Source organism: Mustela putorius, unplaced genomic scaffold (assembly GCF_011764305.1).
Source record: "Mustela putorius furo isolate JIRA1106 unplaced genomic scaffold, ASM1176430v1.1 tig00537227_pilon_pilon_pilon, whole genome shotgun sequence".
In the NCBI taxonomy this organism is placed as follows: domain Eukaryota; kingdom Metazoa; phylum Chordata; class Mammalia; order Carnivora; family Mustelidae; genus Mustela; species Mustela putorius.
The window spans coordinates 5,986,618-6,007,860 of NW_025422368.1; the positions used below are offsets into that span (position 1 = coordinate 5,986,618).

The following is a 21,243-nucleotide window of genomic DNA, read 5'->3' on the forward strand; positions in this document are numbered from 1 at the left end:
TTCCAACTGTTTGTGCATGCTCTCTCTAAAACAAAATAAATCTTTAAAAAATTTTTTAAATAAAATAAAAAAGAAATGCCAATTTTGTTGATTTATTCCTAAGGTTTTCTTTTTAACTCAAGTATAATTAACATACAGTGTTGTATTAGTTACAATATAATGATTCAACAATTCTATACATTTCTTTTTTTTTTTTAAGATTTTATTTATTTATTTGTTGGCAGAGATCACAAGTAAGCAGAGAGGCAGGCAGAGAGGAGCGGGCGGGGTGGGGGAGGAAGCAGGCTCCATGCCTAGCAGAGAGCTAGGTCCCAGCACCCTTGGATCATGACCTGAGCTGAAGGCAAAGGCTTTAACCCACTGAGCCACCCAGGCGCCCCTCTATACATTTCTTAGCTTTATACATTTCTTAGTGCTCATCAAGATAAGTGTACTCTTAATACCGTTTATCTATTTCACCCATTCTCTCGCCCTGCCACCTCTGTTCTGGGAGCTTTGAGAATAACTGTATATTTTTTCATTTTTGTGTATCAATTTTATTTATTTATTTATTTATTTATTTATTTATTTATTTATTTATTTTTTAAGAGAGACACAGTAAGAGAGGGAACACAAGCAGGGGGAGTTGGAGAGGGAGAAGCAGGTTTCCTGCTGAGCAGGGAGCCCGATGTGGGGCTCAATCCCAGGACCCTGGGATCATGACCTAAGCCAAAGGCAGGCGCTTAAAGACTGAGCCACCCAGGCACCCTTGTATATCAATTTAATATCCAGCAACTTTGATGAATTCTTGTAATGGCTCTTTTTGGTTGGGAATAGTACTTAGAAACAAGATCTAAGAGCTGGGTATGTCCATTGTTACTGGGGAGTCATTATTTCTAGGTTTTTTTCAGAGGACAGAACTAGGAGATGTTGTTTTTTACAACAAGAGTTCATAATAACATCTTCAATTCAAATATGAGTTCATAAAAACATCTTCAATGCAAATATAACATTAAAGGGCTTTTTCTTACATAATTTTTTCTTATATAATTTTATATATGCATCTCTTTTCTATCCACTAAAAGTTTTTACTCATTTGCTTTATTCTATAATATTCAAAAAATATTACTAATAAACTACAACATAATATTACTAATGCTAAAACACTGAATACAATTAAAGATCTGCAATTCTTTTTGTCTTTTAAAATATCCCTCTAAATACATACAGATGAATACTGTGTTCACAAGTCAGTTGGAAGATTTGTTCTAGTTCACCCTTTCCCTGAAGGTGAAATATTTTTAGGATCTCAACTTTATATAAGACCTTAGCCCCAAATCCTAACCCAGGACAACCCTTGGGCTTCAGGGCCCTGTGTGGTAAAATCCATTTTTTATTGAGACTGCCAACAGTGGCCTAAAGGACAAGGCACTGGCCTCCTATTGAGACTGGCAAAACACATCAGAGTTACCTAGCTCAGGCTTACCACTCTGGTTTTTAGTGTCCTCTATATCTTTGGTCCCTAGGGATATCCTTTATTTTTTTGTGTTATGGTATACATTTTAAATAATGAACGTTATTTTTCATTCTTCATTTCTAGGTATTTTATAACAGGAATGTTTCTAGGTTCTTTAGTCAGCCATACTGCTTAAAAAGGAAGTACTTTTATATATGAAGAGAAATAAAGTATCTTGTCTAGTTAATAATCAGAGTCTGCATTAGAACCTAAGTCTTCTTTAGTATAATTGCTTTTATATCATTCTACCCTTTTTTTGTTTCAGGCTTACCTGAACAATGATAAGGTTTAAAACCACACAAAGTAGGAAGGTATATAACGTATAATCCAAAGAGCGCTAATATACATTTTTAAAAAGATTTTATTTATTTATTTGCCAGAGAGAGAGAGAGAGAGAGAGAGAGCGAGAACAGGCAGGCAGGGTGGCAGCAGAGACAGAGAGAGAAGCAGGCTCCCTGCCGAGCAAGGAGCCCAGTGTGGGACTGGATCCCAGGATGCTGGGATCATGACCTGAGCAGAAGGCAGCCGCTTAACCAACTGAGCCACACAGGTGTCCCTGTAATATACATTTTTGAGACGAGCAAAAAACTTAGTACTGATCACTACAAAATGGACTGTAGGCAAAACTTACAGATTCAGTAATAAAAGATCCTGTTAACTTAAAATGTGAAAGTGTTTATATTAGTCAACCAATATAGTATATCTGTGACTCCATAATCAACAATATACCTTTTTTTTTTAAAGATTTTATTTATTTATTTGACAGACAGAGATCACAAGTAGGCAGAGAGGCAGGCAGAGAGAGGGAGGAAGCGGGCTTCCCGCTGAGCAGAGAGCCCGACGATGCGGCGCTCGATCCCAAGACCCTGAGATCATGACCTCAGCCAAAGGCAGAGGCTCAGCCTACTGAGCCACCCAGGCGCCCCAACAATATACTTTTTTTAATAAAATAGAGAAAGCACATAGAGCGTTTATGTTTTTCTCAATAAAACTCATTAAGGGTTATATTACTAAAAACACCTGTTTTTCTTTCAGAGGATTACTACTTGGAAGGTCTATTTCTCTTCTTGCTCTGAACTCTCCAAATGTATGTAAAGATCCTACTCAGGTTATTCCTTAAAGAACACTGCCAAATGAGATACATACTTAGCCATCTATTATATATTATGTTATAATATTAACTAATATTTATCATATTAATCATACAAAATCATACTTTACTTTTTTTTAAATTTTATTTATTTATTTGACAGAGAGAGATCACAAGTAGGCAGAGAGGCAGGCAGAGAGAGAGAGAGGAGGAAGCAGGCTCCCTGCTGAGCAGAGATGCGGGACTCGATCCTAGGACCCTGAGCCGAAGGCAGCGGCTTAACCCACTGAGCCACCCAGGTGCCCCCATACTTTACTTTCTTAATGAGTTTGTGTAGGCACTGATTGTATTAGCATCTAAATTTTACTGACATTCAAGTTTACTATCCATAGTAACTAGTCATACCTTCTCTTTCATGTTCTCAAAAGCTCCTCCCTGGGCCAATACAGTATTGGACTGCAAATCAAAAATGAATCCTGATGTATCTGCAAGAATAAGAATGAAAAAATATATTCAACAAGATCCAAAACTAACATGTGATCCACCCCCCAAATGGAAGGGCCATTCCAGCTGCTTTCCTCTCATTAATAGTTAACAATTTAGTTGCTATTTTGTACATTCTATTCTATATATAACTGATAACTACACTGGAGTTAAAATTACAACATTTGACTTTAATAGAAACTGTCAAGAGCTACAAAAAGACACTAAATACATCAACTATATAAGACTGTCCAGCAAACCTTGACATCTTTGTTAACTTCCTAAATTTAAAAGGCCCTTTAGAAATGTTGCAAGTGAATAGTTCCCAAGGTGAAATTTAACACAAATGAATCTGAGAATGTGAATATGAGAGCTTCTATACCATTATTAACAACACAAGAAACTAATTTCCATCTTCTGGACTGCACCACACACTTTTTTTTGACTAAAAAATCCCTCAATACATTCATGTTTGTATCCCCAACATATTGCTTAACAAAGCAATGTACCTGAGCTTACACTATGAGCACAAAATGGGAAAACAGTGCAATGTGACTGATTACAAAAAGTTTGGCTTCCTTGCGCTTATAAAGAAAAGGTTATCTGCAAATTTAATCAATTTCTTTACCTTGGCTATGTGATCCATAAATTACCTCAGCTTTAACACTTGGCAACCTTGTTTTAATCTAATGAGATGCAATGGCGGGACATGGTTAGAGTACTTCTCAAGTTCTGATGTCATCTGGGGAATCTCAGGTTAAAATGCAGGTTCTGATTTGGTAGTTTGGCTTGTGGCCTAAGATTAGTACTCGGCAGTATCAACACTGCCGATCCATGCGCCGTACTTGGGAATAGCTTGGGAGTTAGAATTTCAACAAAGTAAGCAAAAGGAGAAATTTTAAGAAAAGAGGTTGCTGTGGTTTAAGTGTTTGTGTGCCCACCCCCTACTCCCAGCTGCTACCACCCAGCACTAAATTCGTATGTTGAAATCCTTAAGTGTTAGTGTTATATAACGTTATTAGCAGTAGGACCTTTGAGAGATGAATAGGTCCTGAGATGGAGTCCTCATAATGGGATTAGTGCTTTTATGAAAGAGACCCCACAGAGCTCTCCAGCCCTGAGCCCTGTGGTGGAAGCTCGCAATGAGAAGCTGGCTGCAGCCCAGAAGAGGACCCTCATCCTACTATGATCTTAGACTTCCAGCCTTGCAAACTGTGAGAAATAAATTTCTGTTGTTTCTAAGCTACCCAGTCGGTTATGGCAGCTAGAACAAAATAAGAGAGGGGTATAAAAAATATAGTAATATTCTAGTACACTTTCCAAGTTCTTTTGCTATCATTATAAATGTGTTTTAATTAAAGCCTTTTTTCAGGGATGAAAGGCACAGCATAGGGAATACAGTCAGTGGTACTGTAATAACGTTGCATGGTGACAGGAGCTACACTTGTGGTGAGCACAGCATAAAGTATGAACTTGTCAAATCATGATGTTGTACACCTGAAACTAATGTAACACTGTGTGTCAGCGATACTTCAATTAAAAATAATAAATATTCATTTACAATTTAATCCTGGTTTTCAAATACTTCCTGGTTCCTATGAAGACTGGTAATTCATAAGTTAGAAATGTAACAGCATCTTGGTACTAAAAGTGGAAAAGAGGACATGAATAGAGTCGATGTTATTCCAAGAAAAACTATGACTGCCAATTGCCAATATAACAGTGAATTATTTTTTTTAAAGATTTTATTTATTTTCGAGAAAGCACAGATTGAGAGAGATCACAAGCAGGGGGAGGGGCAGAGGGAAAAGCAGACTCCACAACGAGCGAGAAGCCGGTTACAGGACTCAATAGAATACCCGGACTCTGGGATCATGACCTGAACCAAAGGCAGACACTTAACTGACAAAGCCACCCAGGTGTCCCAAAACCATGAGTTAATTTATATTTAACATCTGTAATACTGGCAGTTTTCAGACTGTTGCCTAAATTAAAAATTAGGTTGTACTTCAGGCAAACTCAGTATTTAAGTCTGAGTTTTCCAGATGACTATATAACATGGTTAACTCTCAATTATCTTTATTAACTGAGAAAAGTTTTTGAAAATCCTGTATCGTCAAAATACTATCCAGTAACCTACTCAATTGCTACAGGTTAGCCAAATGATTTAACTTGGATGTTATAAGTTCTCTCCCCTAAAGACAAATTAATGAGCAATGAGATGATTCAAAGAATGTCAACAATCTTATTAAAGAATCAAACCATCAAACTCTTTTAAGGTGGAAGCAAAAGAGCATTTTGGCGTCTGTATTTAAATGAACTATTAGTATTACTAGCTTCTTACACATCATCTAACACTTTATTTTTATCCTTTAACAACACATTAGATTAGACAAAGTACAAAATTAGCATAAGTATTATTAGGGTTTATCTGGCATACATACCGGTTAAGGGTAACGATTAAAAATACATAAAGTGGTCAGGATCGCAGTAGGAAACAAATGGCACACTCAACTTGGGAAATCTGAGCAGAGTTTAATAAAGGGACATTTTTTTTTTTTTTGGGAAAATTTTTTAATTTAATTTTATTTATTTATTTGACAGAGATCACAAGTAGGCAGAGAGGCAGGCAGAGAGGCAGGCAGAGAGAGAGGAGGAAGCAGGCTCCCCCAGGAGCAGAGAGCCTGATGTAGGGCTCGATCCCAGCACTCCGGGATCATGACCTGAGCCGAAGGCAGAGGCTTTAACCCACTGAGCCACCCAGGCGCCCCAAAGGGAACATTTTCAAAGGTGCTAGTAAGGAAGAGGGAAAGCAAAAGATACAGTGCAGTATCCTTGGCTAGTAATAGCAATGTGCCTGGCTACCCTTAAGTTATAAAGAGATGTGGGAAACAAGCAATTCCTGGAACCCAGAAACTCAGGCTCTTTCATCTGTTTCATCCGGTATGGAGAGGGCCACAGGCCCATAGCTATGACCTTTGGTCAAAGGACAGTGACCTCCCTCAGGGAAAGACTGGTAAATAAAACCACCACCTCACTCTCCTCCCTGTCTCTGATCTCCTGCCTCAGGTGCCTGCCTAATGGCCAAACCCAACTAGAAGTCAAGAGCAAGAAAGCCACTGAGATAGTGCATACAGATCAGCCTCTCACGGCACAAATGCGAATTTCATATTTATACTCTGAATCAGAAGTTCACCAAAAAGGTAAAGCAGTAATTCAACATCTTAACTTGCCTACTCACCTGCTAACACTGCCTCATTTAACTTAAACCAACAACTCAAGTAGATTAAAAACCTTGCTTCGGGGGTCCCTGGGTGGCTCAGTGGGTTAAAGCCTCTGCCTTCGGCTCAGGTCATAATCCCAGGGTCCTGGGATAGAGCCCCACATTGGGCTCTCTGCTCACCAGGGAACCTGCTTCCCCCCCTTCTCTCTGCCTGCTTCTCTGCCCACTTGTGATCTCTCTCTCTGTCAAATAAATAAATAAAATCTTAAAAAAAAACACCTTGCTTCAATGAACTGGTTTTCAAGTGCCTCTCAGCATTATAGATAAAGTCATTTTTTGTTCCCATCAATAATATTTAGTAACTTAACAATTTTCTTATTTTTTCAAGCAAAGACAGCCTAAGATTTACTTAATTCCAATGGTAGGAAATGAGGATCTCAACCTTCGATATCTATCCTATGATAGAGAACGTGTGTACTCTGCAAGAAATAAATCTTTTTTATAGATTTTATTTGTCAGAATGAGACAGCAGGAGTGCACAAAATAGAGTGGCAGGCAGAGGGAGAAGCAGGCACTGCGCTGAGCAAGGAGCCCATATGGGGCTCAATCCCAGTACCCTGGGATCATGACCTAAGCTGAAGGCAGATGTTTAACTGACTGAGCCACACAGGTGTTCCAAGAACTAAATCTTAAAGAACAGTTCAGTTTGGGGCACCTGGGTGGCTCAGTGGGTTAAGCCTCTGCCTTCGGCTCGGGTCATGATCCCAGAGTCCTGGGGTTGAGCCCCGCATGGGGCTCTCTGCTCAGCGGGGAGCTTGCTTCCGCCCCCGCCCCCCGCCCCCAGCCTACTTTCGATCTGTCAAATAAATAAATAAAATTTAAAAAGAAAACAGAAAGAACAGTTCATTAAATACTACTCTCACATAAGACATAAAGGATACCAGGAAATCTGAACTTTTTACCACTTATTTCACTCAATTAGGAACCACCTCAGAAGTTTCTTGGAATTATTTCAAATAGAACATTTTGGGAAAAGTATGTTATTTACAGTATCACTGACATATTTGCAAATACTGCAGGCTTTGTTTTTATTGTTTTTGCTGGCTTCAAAAATCAGACAAAAGTTGTTTTAGGCACTGAGGATGACACAGAAATATCTGAGTCTGATAATACCATGTGTCAAACCAAACCTGAACAAGTTTCTTTTTTTTAACTGAGGTATAATTGACATATATATAAAACACTACATTAGTTTCAGGTATACGACATAATGGTTCACAATTTATATATATTATGAAATGATCGCAATAACTGTAGTTAACATCTGTCACTATACATAGCTACGAAATTTTTTTTCTTGTGACAAGCTCTTAAGATCCACTCTTTCAGCAACCTGCAAACACGCAACGTAAATGAACTAGGGTTACCATGCCGTATATTACATTCCCATGACTTCTTATCTTTACAACTGGAAGTTACTTTTTGACACCCTTACCCATTTTCACACCCCCTGCTCTCTGGTAACCACAAATCTATTCTCTGTATCTACAAGCTGGTTTTTGTTTTTTAATATTTCATGTATAAATGAGATCATTGGATATTTGTCTTTCTCTGACATTCACCTGGCATAAGGTCCATATTGTCACAAATGGGAAGATTCCCTTCTTTTTACGACTAAATGATATTCCATTGTGTGGGAAGTTCCTTTTTTTTTTTTTAAAGGTTTTATTTTTATTTATTTGAAAGAGAGAGAAAGAGATCACAAGTATGCAGAGAGGCAGGCACAGAGAAAGAGAGGAGAAAGCAGGCTCCCCGTTGAGCAGAGAGCCTGATGCGGGACTCCATCCCAGGACCCTGAGATCATGACCTGAGCTGAAGGCAGAGGCTTAACCCACTGAGCCACCCAGGTGCCCAGTTCCTTTGTTTTTAACGCTGAATAACATTCCTGTGTGTGTGTGTGTGTGTACACACATTTTCTTCATCCATCCATCTACTGCCACTGAACGGTTGTTTTGTTATCTTGGCTAGTGTAAATAACAATGCAATAAACATGGAAGCACGTATATCTTTCTAAGTTAGTGTTTTTGTGGGATATATACCCAAAAGTGGAATTGGGTATTTCACTTGTGTGAGATCACACAAATCACACAAATCCTGTGATAGGTCTATTTTTAACTTCTTGAGGAGTTTTCCATAGTTGCTATACCAATTTACATTCCCACAAAAAGTATGCAAGGGTTTCCTTCTCTCCACATCCTAGCCAAAACTTTTTTTTTTTTTTTTAAGATTCTATTTATTTATTTGAGAGAGAGAGAGAGAGAGAGAGCAAGGGGAGGGGACAGAGCAGAAGGACATGACCTGAGTCGAAGGCAGATGCTTAACTGACTGAGCCACCCACTTGCCCCAACACTTGTTATTTCTTGTCTTTTTGATAATAGCCATTCTAATAGCTGTGAGGTGTTATTTCATTGTAGTTTTGATTTCATTTCCTTGGTGATTAGTAATGTTGAGCACCTTTTCTTTTTTTCCCAATAAAATTTTAATTTAAATTCAGTTAGTTAACATAGAATGTATTATTAGTTTCAGAGGTAGAGTTCAGTGACTCATCAGTCTTATATAAAATCCAGCACTCATTACATCATGTGCCCTCTTGAATGTCCATTACCCAATTACCCCATCCCTTCATCTCCCTCCCCACCAGCAGCCCTCAGTTTATTTCCTATGGTTGAGAAACTCTTATGGCTTGTCTCCCTCTCTGATTTCATCTTGTTTTATCTTTCTCTTCCCCTATGATCCTCTGTTTAGTTTCTATGAATTCCACATATGAGTGAGATCACACAATAATTTTCTTTCTGATTGACTTATTTCGCTTAGCCTAATACCCTAGTTCCATCCACATCGTTGCAAATGGCAAGACTGCAATTTTTGGTGGCTGAATAGTATCCCATTGTATAAATATATCACATCTTCTTTATCCATTCATCTGTCGATGTACATCTGGGCTATTTCCATGGTTTGGCTATTGTGGACATTGCCGCTATAAACATTGGGGTGCAGGTGCCCCTTCGGATCACTACATTTGTATCTTTTGGGGTAGATATCTAGTGGTTGAGTGCCTTTTTATGTACCTGTTGACCATCTACCTGTAAGTCTTCTCTGGAACTGAACCTGTATATCTTTTTTAATACATATATCTTAACAAACTTTGAAACAGTCTAAATCTGTTGATAATCTATAATTTCACCTGAAGACCATACTGTATTGAACGTTTTAAAACTCATTTTATTAAAAGTTCTGATTATATTCATACCTATCAGAATGACCATCAACAAAAGAGAGAGAGAGAGAGAGAGGGAGAGAGGGAGAGAAAAAGAACAAGTGTTGACAAGCACGTAGAGAAATTGGAATCCTCATACACTGCTGATGGGAATGTCAAATGGTACAGTTGCTGTGGAAAGCTATATGATGGTTCCTTAAGTAATTAAATGTAAAATTATTATGACCAAGCAATTCCACTTCTGAGTATATACATAAGAGAACTGAAAGCAGCAACTTAAACAAATATTTCTGTATCTATGTTTATAGCAGAATTATTCACAATAGCCAAGATATAGGAACAACTCTTAAGTGTCCATCAATACATGAATGGATAAAGAAAAAATACTGTGTGTTTATGTGTACACACACACACACCATGGAATATTATTCAGCATTAAAAAAGAAAGGAAATTCTAACATATACTATAATATGGATGAACTTTGACAACGTCATGCTAAGTAAAAAAAAGCCAGTCATAAAATGACAAATGCTGTATGATTCATGAGAAAAAAACAATTTCAAGAGACCGGTTATTTTCTTTTAGATAGTTGAATATTGACTGGCTATGTTCAGGCTAAAGGAAAACTTTAGGTTATTCAGCTGCTCATGAGATACATTTCTGTAAGAACTAGCACTTAACCTCTTCTCTTGAGTCTACCTTTTAATTTTTAAGAGGAAGTTGATACAATTTGAGAAAATATGACAAGTGATTGTCACCCTTCTTAGGTTATCTGTACATCTAGGTTTTTTACCTGTAGGCTTACTTGCATTTAACTGGAGGATGGCCTCTCTTTGACCATGGTGAAATATGAATAATTTTGTTACCCAGCTTGTTTTATGTATGTGTAAGGAATATCAGTGCGTAATAACAAGAATCTGAGATCCTTAGAAGAAAGGTGATATACAGGTAGTGTTAAAATAATGGCAACTTGAGAACTAATGTCTGGTGAGTTCAGCACTAAGGTTGTATAGCATTAAGCCTGGACTCTGTCCTTGATTCTGCTGTAGGTTTTTTATTGTGTGACTTTGGGTAAGAAATGGTACAAGGACTGATTTTTCTCATCAATGTAAAATTAAGTTAAAGTATTTTGGAAGAGATTATAATTCCATCTTTTTCTTCACTTGTCAGAAGGGATAGTACAGTAATTTGCCGTCATCTATGTTAATGGAAAAACATGTAAACAATCAAGAATCCTAAATTTTTAGTTGTTATATTCAAAGATACAAATTCAGTAGCTCCTATAAGAATCCATGCCCGGGTCTGAGTCCCTTCTATACTTCTCTCTACTGTAAGCAGCCCAGAATGTGGGAGATAGGCTTTTCCAACAATGTAGACAACCTGCTCATAATCACATTGAATTCACTTCAGTACTTTTCACTTTTTTTTTTAAAGATTATTTATTTATTTATTTGACAAGCGAGTGAGATCACAAGTAGGCAGAGAGGCAGAGAGAGAGAAGAAAGGAGGCTCCCTGCTGAGCAGAGAGCCCAATGTGGGGCTTAATCCTCGGACCCTGGGATCATGACCTGAGCCGAAGGCAGAAGCCCCAACCCACTGGGCCACCCAGGAGCCCCACTTCAGTACTTTTCAAAGAGACTTAGTGAGGGACGCCTGGGTGGCTCAGTTGGTTAAGCCGCTGCTTTCGGCTCAGGTCCTGATCCTCGGGTCCTGGGATCAAGTTCCGCATCGGGCTCCTTGCTCAGCCGGAAGCCTACTTCTCTCACTGCCTCTGCCTGCCCCTCTGCCTGTGTGTACTCTCTTTCTCTCTGGCACATAAATAAAATCTTTAAAAAAAAAAACAAAACCCTTAAAAAAAAAAGAGTCTTACTGTGTGTTCATAATATCAGCTAGGCTAAACCTTTTTAGGACCCTAACTAGTAGAGCTTTTAATAATCTCCACCTCATAGTAGTTTATTGCGGAGGACTATTATATGTATTTCGTACTGTGTAGTTTCATAAACTAATGCACTGTTGCTATCCTATTGAGATGATTTTTATTTTTTTATTGGTCTCTTGCACTAGACTATAAAACTCTAAGGGAACAAAAACCATCTATGTCTTGGCTCATGGTAGGTGTTTACCAAATATTTATTGCAGGAATTTGGAATCTCAGTAAGGGATCCCTACATTTTAAATTTACATTAGAAAAAATACTATTTTCTTAACACCTTTTTTAATCAGATTTTTTTTTAATATTATTTATTTATTTATTTGACAGAGATCACAAATAGGCAGAGAGGCAGGGGGAGGCAGGCGGCAGGCTCCCCGCTGAGCAGAGAGCCCAATGCGGGGCTCAATCTCAGGACCCTGGGATCATGACCTGAGCTGAAGGCAGAGGCTTAACCCACTGAGCCACCCAGGCGCCCCTTTCATCAGAAATTTTTTAAATTGATTTTATTTATTTGTCAGAGAGAAGAGACAGAGAGAGAGAGAGAGAGAACACAAGCAGGGGAGAGGCAGGCAGAGGGTGAAGCAGGCTCCCCACCAGACAGCCCGACATGGGGCTCGGTCCCAGGACCCTGGGATCATGACTGAGACAAAGGCAGACGCTTAACCAACTGAGCCACCCAGGCATCCCTAATCAGAAATACTCAAAAAATTTATTTGTGCAGAGCATCTGGGTGGCTTAGTCAGTTAAGCATCTGCCTTCAACTCAGGCCACGATCCCAGCATCGTGGGATCAAGTCTTGTGTCAGGCTCCCCGCTCAGCTAGGAGTCTGCTTCTCCCTCTCCCTCTGCCGCTCTCTACGCTTGTGTGTGTGTGCATGTGTGTTCTCTCTCTCTTTCTCACGCTCAAATAAATAAATAAATAAATAAGTCTTTAAAAAAAAAAAAATCCATCTTGGTTGCTGATGGCCAAACACAAAAATCTTCTCAGTAGATTGCAAGGATACAGACAGTTTTATCAACTGGCCTTCCTATGCATTTCAGATGACTACTGTTATGTTTTACGTGTTCAGAAAAATCCACACTTCCACTATCAATCTGCTAAGTGGGTCTTCAATGAAAGGAAGTAGCCTTTTATTTTCCTGCTTCATTTTCTTTCATCTGTCATAGTCTTAACAGCTGGTTAAAAAAATTTTTTTTTCTTTACTTTGCCCCTTTGAGTGCTTCTCCAACTACATTCTGAAGGATGGTGTGCCTCTTCTTCTAAGACAAAGCAATTACATGGGGAAATTTCCAAACTTCTAGAATGAGTTTTGACATTTCCAGGTAGAGCTTGCTGGAAAGTCAGGGTTTTTATTAAAGACAGAAACAAGCAACTGAAGCCTACCTCACTCTTACCAACAGATTTTCCTAGGTTCCCATCAAGTGCAACAGAATAGGCTTTTTTCTTTTTTTTAAGTTCCAAGAATTCTTGAGGGTCTTGTTTAAAAGGTTTACTGGTTCAAATGATAAATTCCTCCATGAATGGCGATTGGATAGAAAATTCTATCCACCTTTCAGAAACCTTCTTAGTAATGTACTCTAGAGAATTGCCAGGAGGCAATGATATTGATTTTAATGCCCAACCTCTTCTGTCTCAATGCCATCTTCCATTAGTTTGGAATTAGTTCTCCCACATATGAAAGTAAATGCACAGCTTAAAACAAATTCTTTCCTACTCCTTCCTGTCCTTCAGATTCACAGGAATTCTACCAGCTTTTCCAGGAAAAAACCCTCAATTTCATAAATTTAAAAAAAAAAGCATTTGAGAACTATAATTTTTTTTAAAGATTTTATTTATTTACTTGACAGACAGGGACCACAAGTAGGCAGAAAGGCAGAGAGAGAGAGAAGGAAGCAGGCTCCTTGCTGAGCAGAGAGCCCAATGCGGGGCTTGATCCCAGGACCTTGGGATCATGACCTGAGCTGAAAGCAAAGGCCTTAACCCACTGAGCCACCCAGGCGCCCCCAAAACTATGATTTTTTTTTTAAAAGAACACAAATCTTCAATTACTAAGAGCACTACATATTCTTTGCTGATTCTAGATCATCTCTGCACAAATATCTTAGTCATAATATCTTATCTATAGTTCCAGAAATTAAATGAATTGTTACTTAAAAAATTATGAAGCCACATGATGATTATTTTTATATCTATTTACAGCCAACTTGCAAACTTTTTAATGGAATGGGGCACTAAAATAGAATAAAAATTAAATATAGTTAAGTCTTTATTTCCAAGTAGCAAGAAAGGCTGTCATGAGTTTTATGTTTCTACTTGTTAATCTCTCCCTGCTTTTGGGGAAAGGAAAGATAAGTTGTGGAGCACCTGGGTGACACAGTTGATTGGGAGCTGACTCTTGGTTCTGGCTTAGGTCATGATCTCATGGTCCTGGGATTGAGCCCAACATTGGGCTCTGCACTTATCCTGGAGCCTGCTTAAGATTCTCTTTCTCCCCACCTACCCCTCCCACTCATGCTGTATCTTTCTCTCTCTCTAAAATAAATAAATAAGGGCACCTGGGTGGCTCAGTGAGTTGGGCCACTGCCTTTGGCTTGGGTCATGATCTCAGGGTCCTGGGATCGAGTCCCGAATCGGGCTCTCTGCTCAGCGGGGAGCCTGCTTCCCCCTCCCCCTCTGCCTGCCTCTCTGTCTACTTGTGATCTCTGTCTGTCAAATAAACAAATAAAATCTTTAAAAATAAATAAATAAATAAATAAATAAAATCCTTAAAGAAAAAAATAAATTGCGATGTGGTTAAAGATGAATAGCCAGTAAAAATAGGAGAAAAAAGAGAAAGCATGGATTCTGGATAATCTAAAAACCAGAAAATCAGTCTACAAATGAATTAACTCTTATAAAATGCCTCTGGTGAGTTGGTCACTTAAGTCTGAAGTAAAAACGATTTTTAGCTACCAATGGCCTATTTTCTCTCTTACAAGTCAAACCCTCATTTTTAGATTTCAATAAAATTTATCTAATTAATGAGATTGTTAATTCCTGTTTATTATATAATACATGCCATAGTTCTGGGCTTAAGATGGATTGGGTGAACTGAATGTACCATTAAAAAAATAAATTAGTGGGGCATCTGGATGGCTCAGTGGGTTGAAGCCTCTGCCTTCGGCTCAGGTCATAATCCCAGGGTCCTGGGATCAAGCCCACATGGGGCTCTCTGCTCAGTGGGGAACCTGCTTCCCCCTCTCTCTGCCTGCCTCTCTGCCTGTGATCTGTCAAATAAATAAATATTTAAAAAAAAAGAAATTAGCTCCTACTGCTCACTGTCCTTCAGATTCTCAAGAATTCTACCAGTTTGGGGTGCCTGGGTGGCTGAATTGGTTAATCATCTGCCTTGGGCTCAGGTCACGATCCCAGAGTTCTGGGATGGAGCCCCACATTAGGATCCCTGCTCAGCAGGGAGTCTGCTGCTCCCTCTCCCTGACATTCCCCTTGCTTGTGCTCTCTGTCAAACAAATAAATAAAATCTTAAAAAACAAAACAAAACAAAAAAAACTCTACCAGCTATCTTAGGAAAGAAACTCAATTCTGGTAAATCAATAAAATTAAAATATTTAAGAACTATGATATTTAAATGTCAAAGAAATCTTTAATTACTAAGCTCAGTACAGACTAGATGATAGAATTCCTGAGAATCTGAAGGAAAGTGAGGAGAACTAATTTTTTAAACAGTGTGTTTCATTTCATATGTAGGAGAACTAATTTCAGTTAGATCTGAGAGGTATTCTTTTGTCATTGTAAAAGACCTTGCTTTGGATGTTCCTTCTAGCACTGTAAAACAATGAACATCTTCCCCTTCCAGCCCATCCCAATCCCTGTGCTTCAAATGAACAAGTAATCGTAACTGCATAATCTATCTCTAACAAAACAGCCCTGTCTCATAAAATCACAGCACTGCAAAATCTGTCACTCCTTACTCATTAGCCTTCATGCAAGTAAGAATTAAATCTGTCTGCTTCTTCTTTCTTAAACTGGAAAAATCATGTATCAGTTATCTACTTTGATTATAAATATTTCTATTTCCAAACAATTGTTACAATTACCACAAGGCAGATACTAGCTTTTAACTGTTATACTCATGAAGGTAAGACACATGTTACCTAAATAACACATTTAAGCTCATTCTGTCCTAATAGAACATCTTTTTAAAAAGTTTTTTTACTCTGGGGGTGCCTTGGTGGCTCAGTCAATTAAGCACCCAACTCTTGATTGCAGCTCGGGCCATGATCTCAGGGTTGTAAGATCAAGCCCCGCATCAGGCTCCACATTCAGGAGAGAGTTAGCTTGAGATTCTCTCTCCTCTCCCTATGCCTTCTCCCCTACTCACACTTGCTCTCTCTCTCTAAAATAAGTAAATAAATCTTAAAAAAAAAAAAAAAAAGTAAAAATTTTTATTGTGAAATATAACACATTTATAGTGCACACACACAAATAAAGTATCACAGTTTAATAATTTATCACAGAACAAACACTCAAATACTACTACCTAGGTTAAGAAATAAAACTGAGCCAACTGAGCCACCCAGGTGTCCCTAGTTATTATTTTTAATGTAATACTGCACTGATATTAATTCTTCTCCTTTATGATTAGTACTTCTTAAGTCTATTTAAAAACTCCCTGGGTTGCCTGGATGGCTCAGTCGGTTAAGCATATGCCTTTGTCTCAGGTCAGATCCTAGGGTCCTGGGATCAAGTCCCGCATCAGGCTCCTTGCTCGTGGGGAGCCTGCTTCTCCCTCAACCTGCTGCTCCCCCTGTTTGTGAGCTCTCTTTCTTTCTCTCTGACAAATAAATAAAATCTTAAAAACAAAACTCTTGGGCACCTGGGAGGCTCAGTTGGTTAAGCAATGGTCTTTGGCTCAGGTCATAAACCTGGAGTCCCGGGATCAAGTCCCGCATTGGGATCCCAGCTCCACGGGGAGTCTGCTTCTCCCTCTGACTTGCTCCCCTCTCATGCTCTCTTTCTCTCATATAAATAAATAAAAATATTAAAAAAAAAATCTTTTCCTGAGATGATTTCAGAAACTTGCTACAAAATAATCCACTGCAATTGGATAAAAGTATAGACAGTTGTTAATTACTGGACCTGAGTTATGAGTATTTGGGAGTCCATTGTATTATTTTCTTTTTTTATAAGCTTAAAAATTTCACTAACAAATTTTAAAAAGTGTTATTAAAAACTCCTGGAACTTTTAAGTGATTATAGCAAGGTTGCAGGACACAAGACTAATATACAAAGTCAACCACTTTCCCATATAAAAACAATGAAGAAGTATTTTGAATTTGAAATGAAAAACAAAATACCATTTACATTAGCATCCCCCAAAATAAAATACTTACATATAAATCTAACAAAATATGCTTAAGATCTATGAGGAAAACTATAAAACTGAGGAAAAAAAGGAAAGCACCAAATAAATAGGAGACATTCTATGTTTGTAGATAGACTCAAAAAATTTGTCAAGATGTCAGTTTCTAACAACTTTTTTTTTTTTTAAGATTTTTATTTATTTATTTAACAGAGAGAGATCACAAGTATGCAGAACTGCAGGCAGAGAGAGAGGGGTAAGCGGGCTCCCTGCTGAGCAGAGAGCCCCATGTGGGATTCCATCCCAGGACCATGACTTGAGCCGAAGGCAGATGCTTAAATGACTGAGCCACCCAGGCGCCCCACTTCCTAACAACTTGGTCTATAGAGTAAATGCAATCCCAAACAAAATTCCACCAACTTATTTTTGGATATTGACAAAATGATTTGAAAATGTATATGGTGAGACAACAGACACCAAACAGCCAATACAATATTGAAGGAGAACAATGATGAAGACCTGACACTACACTTATTCAAGACATATTATAAAACTACAGTACTCTCTCTCTTTCTGTCAAATAAATAAATAAAATCTTTAAAAAGGGGGGGGGTGCCTGGGTGGCTCAGTGGGTTAAGTGTGTGCCTTCAGCTCTGGTCATGATCTCAGGGTCCTGGGATCAAGCCCCACAATGGGCTCTCTGTTCAGCGGGGAGCCTGCTTCCCCGTGTCTCTGCCTACTTTTGATCTCTCTCCCCGTCAAATAAATAAAGAAAATCTTTTTATAAACAAACAAACAAACAAACAAATAATAAAACTACAGTACTCAAGGCAGTGTAGTATTGGTGGAAAAAATAGACAAAAAAAAAAGAATCAATGGAATACAATAGAGAGCTAAGAAATAGACTGACATAGATTTAAGGCAACTGATCTTAGAAAAGGAACAAAGGCAATATAATGGATGTAAATCTTTACAACAGTGCTGCTAGAACAACCAGAAATCCACATTCAAAAAATGAATCGAGATAAAGACTTTACATCCTTCTCAGAAATTAACACCAAATGGATCACAGAACTAAGTGTTAATTGCAAAACTATAGAACTCTTGGAAGATAACAGAATAAGATCTAAATATCCTTGGGTTTTGGAGTGACTTTTTAGATGCAGCACAAAGCACAATCCATGAAAGGAAGAATTGATAAGCTGGATTTCATTAAAATTAAAACTTCCTACTCTGCAAAAGACACCAACAAGAGAATAAAAAGACAAGCCACAGACTAGGAGAAAATATCTGCAAAAAAAATCTGATAAAGGACTGTTACTGAAAATATAAAAAGAATTCTTAAAATTCAACAATTAAGAAACAACACAATTTGGGGCGCCTGGGTGGCTCAGTGGGTTGAAGCCTCCGCTTTCAGCTCAGGGTCATGATCCCAGGGTCCTGGAATCAAGCCCTGAATCGGGCTCTCTGCTCAGCAGGGAGCCTGCTTCCCTCCTCTCTGTCTACTTGTGAGCTCTCTCTTTCAAATAAATAAATAAAACCTTAAAAAAAAAAAAAAGAAACAACACAATTTAAAAATAGGTCCAAGACTTTAACAGACACCCAAAGAAGAATACAGAGATGGCAAACAAGCATATGAGATGATGTTTCACACCATATGTCATGAAGTAAATGTAAATTAAAACAATGAGATACCACTACACATCTCTTAGAACGGCCCACATCCAGAACACTGACAACACTAAATGCTAGCAAGGATGTGGAACAACAGGAACTCTCATTCACTGCTGGTAAAAAAGCAAAATAGTATAAGCACTTTGGAAAACAGTTTGACAGTTTCTTACAAAACTTACCATGCGCTCCAGCAATCACTCTTTTTGGTATTTCCCAAATGAGCTGAAAACTTATGCCCAAACAAAAACCTGCATAGGGATCGACCGATCTATTTATGTATCTTTATTATTATGTTCAGTTAGCAAACACATACTACATCAGTAGTTTTTGATGTAGTGTTCAGCAATTCATTAGTTGCGTATAACAACCCAGTGCTCATCACAACACATGCCCTCCTTAATACCCATATCAACTCGATTTATAATTGCCAAAAATTTTTAAAAATTGCCCCAAATTGGAAGCAACCAAGATGTCCTTCAGTAGGTAAATGGATAAAATGTGGTACATCCATACAATGGAATGCTATTTAGTGCTAAGAAATTACCTAACGAGTAGAGGATACATGTCATAAAACATTTGTCCAAATCCAAAACATGTACAACACTAAGAGAGAATCCTAATATAAACTATAGACTTTGGGTGATAACACTGTGACAGTGCAGGTTTACCTATTGTACAATGTGTCACTCTGGTGGAGGATATGGATAATGGGGGAAGGCTATGTATGTTTGGGGGTAGAAGGTATACAGGAAATCTGTACCTTCTCCTCAACTTTGCTGTAAACCCAAAACTGCTCCAAAAAACAAATTCCATTAAAACACTAAAAATGCTACTACGGAAGAAAGTTTAAAAACAAAAGAATACTTCCTTCTCTGGGGTTTTGAAGATATTTTTCTAAATTATCCTTTATAAATGTTAATTGTTTTACCTCTCACATTTAGGTCTATAATCTAAACCTTGAATTGCTTTATGGGTATGAAGTAAAGGAAAAGAGTTATGTTTTTTTTTTTTTCCATATGGATTTCTAAGGGAAAAAAGACCACCTTTTCCTCAAAGCTCTGCAGTACTACCTTTTCGGTAAATAAAATCTCCATATACGAATAGCTCTGTTTCTGGCCTCTATGTTTCATTTGTCTATATTTCCATCTTATGGTAATAACATATTGTCTTAATTACTGTAGCTTTATGATGTCTTGGTATCGAATTCAACAAGTTTTCGGTCCATGCTGTTAAGAATTCTTCAGCTAGGGGCACCTGGGTGGCTCAGTGGGTTAAGCCTCTGCCTTCGGCTCAGGTCATGATCCCAGGGTCCTGGGATTGAGCCCCACATCGGGCTCTCTGCTCAGCCAGGAGCCTGCTTCCCCCCTCTCTCTGCCTGCCTCTCTGCCTACTTGTGATCTCAATCTCTCTCTATCTCTGTTAAATAAATAAATAAAATCTTAAAAAAAAAAAGAATTCTTCAGCTATTCTTGGCCCTTTGCATTATCATATGATTATCAATGATTTCAGAATCATTTTGTCAAATTCCACAAGAAAATAACATTAGTGGTGGTGGGGGGGTACCTGGCTGTTCAGTCAGAAGAGCATGCAACTCTTGATCTTGGGGTTGATTTTATAAGGATTGCATTAAATCTATAAATCCATTTCGAGAACAGTTATTTTCAAAATATTGGGTCTTTTGATCCATGAATATGGTATACCCTTTAAGTGTTCTTTCATTTCTTCCAATGCTGCTTTGTCATTTTTAATAGTGTTTTTACGTACCTTTCATTTAAATTTATTTCTTATATTACACTTTCGGTACAATTGTAAATGGCTTGTGCTTTTAAATTTCATTTTCTAATGACTTATGCTTGAATAAGTAGGTGTGATTGATTGTTGTAGAGTGATTTTAGTGACATTGTTAAAATCACTAATTCTAATAGTTTACATTTTGGGGGCTTCCTAAGTAGGGTACCTACAAAAATCATAGAGCAAACATCAGTATAATGTGAATGCTAAGACCTTTTCCTTTAGGACGAGAAAACAAGACCAAAATGTTTGCTTCATTACTTTTTTTCCTCCCAAACTTACTGAGAAATAATTGACAAATATAATTATATAAATTTAAAATGTACAATGTAATGAGCTCATACACATATCTACTGTTGGAATAAAGACCAAGACTAAAACAATTAACACATTCATCACCTCACATAGTTAACTCTCCTGCTTCATTACTTCTAGACAACCGATCTAACAACTACAATAAAGCAAGGAAAAGGGAAGAATATCATAAATATTGGAATCCCACTACTCAAAAATCATTTTATTTCCTCTCTTCTACATTTTTTGGGGGATTTAATTTTCTGGGTTTTTTTGCCCTAACTTCCTTAGAACTTTGCTCACTGGTTCGTAACCTATCTTTTCTCTATATACATTTAAAGCTTAAGAGCTTTAAAAACCCCTCTAAACATGGTTTCAGCTGCACATTGTAAGTTCTTATGTATAAATTTCTATTATTGTTCTATTTAAAATATTTTCTAATTGACATTTTGATTTTTTTAATCCAACTGTTATTTAGACATATATTCTTAATACCCAAACATTTGGAGTTTTTCTAATTGACTTTTGGATAACTAGCTAAATGCACTGCAGTCAAATAATAATCTATATGATTTTAATTCTCTAAAAATGGTGGAAATTTGCTTTATGGCCCAGCAAAT

General features: G+C 37.8%; 1 protein-coding gene across 1 annotated transcript in view; it reads right to left on the reverse strand.

Annotated features, from left to right (window-relative positions):
- Positions 1–21,243, reverse strand: part of SPATS2 (spermatogenesis associated serine rich 2) — a 143,184-nt gene that overhangs the window by 34,284 nt on the left and 87,657 nt on the right. The window contains exon 3 of the mRNA XM_004778874.3: positions 2,991–3,070. Coding sequence (XP_004778931.1) covers positions 2,991–3,070 — 80 coding nt within the window. The remainder of the gene's footprint in view (positions 1–2,990; positions 3,071–21,243) is intronic.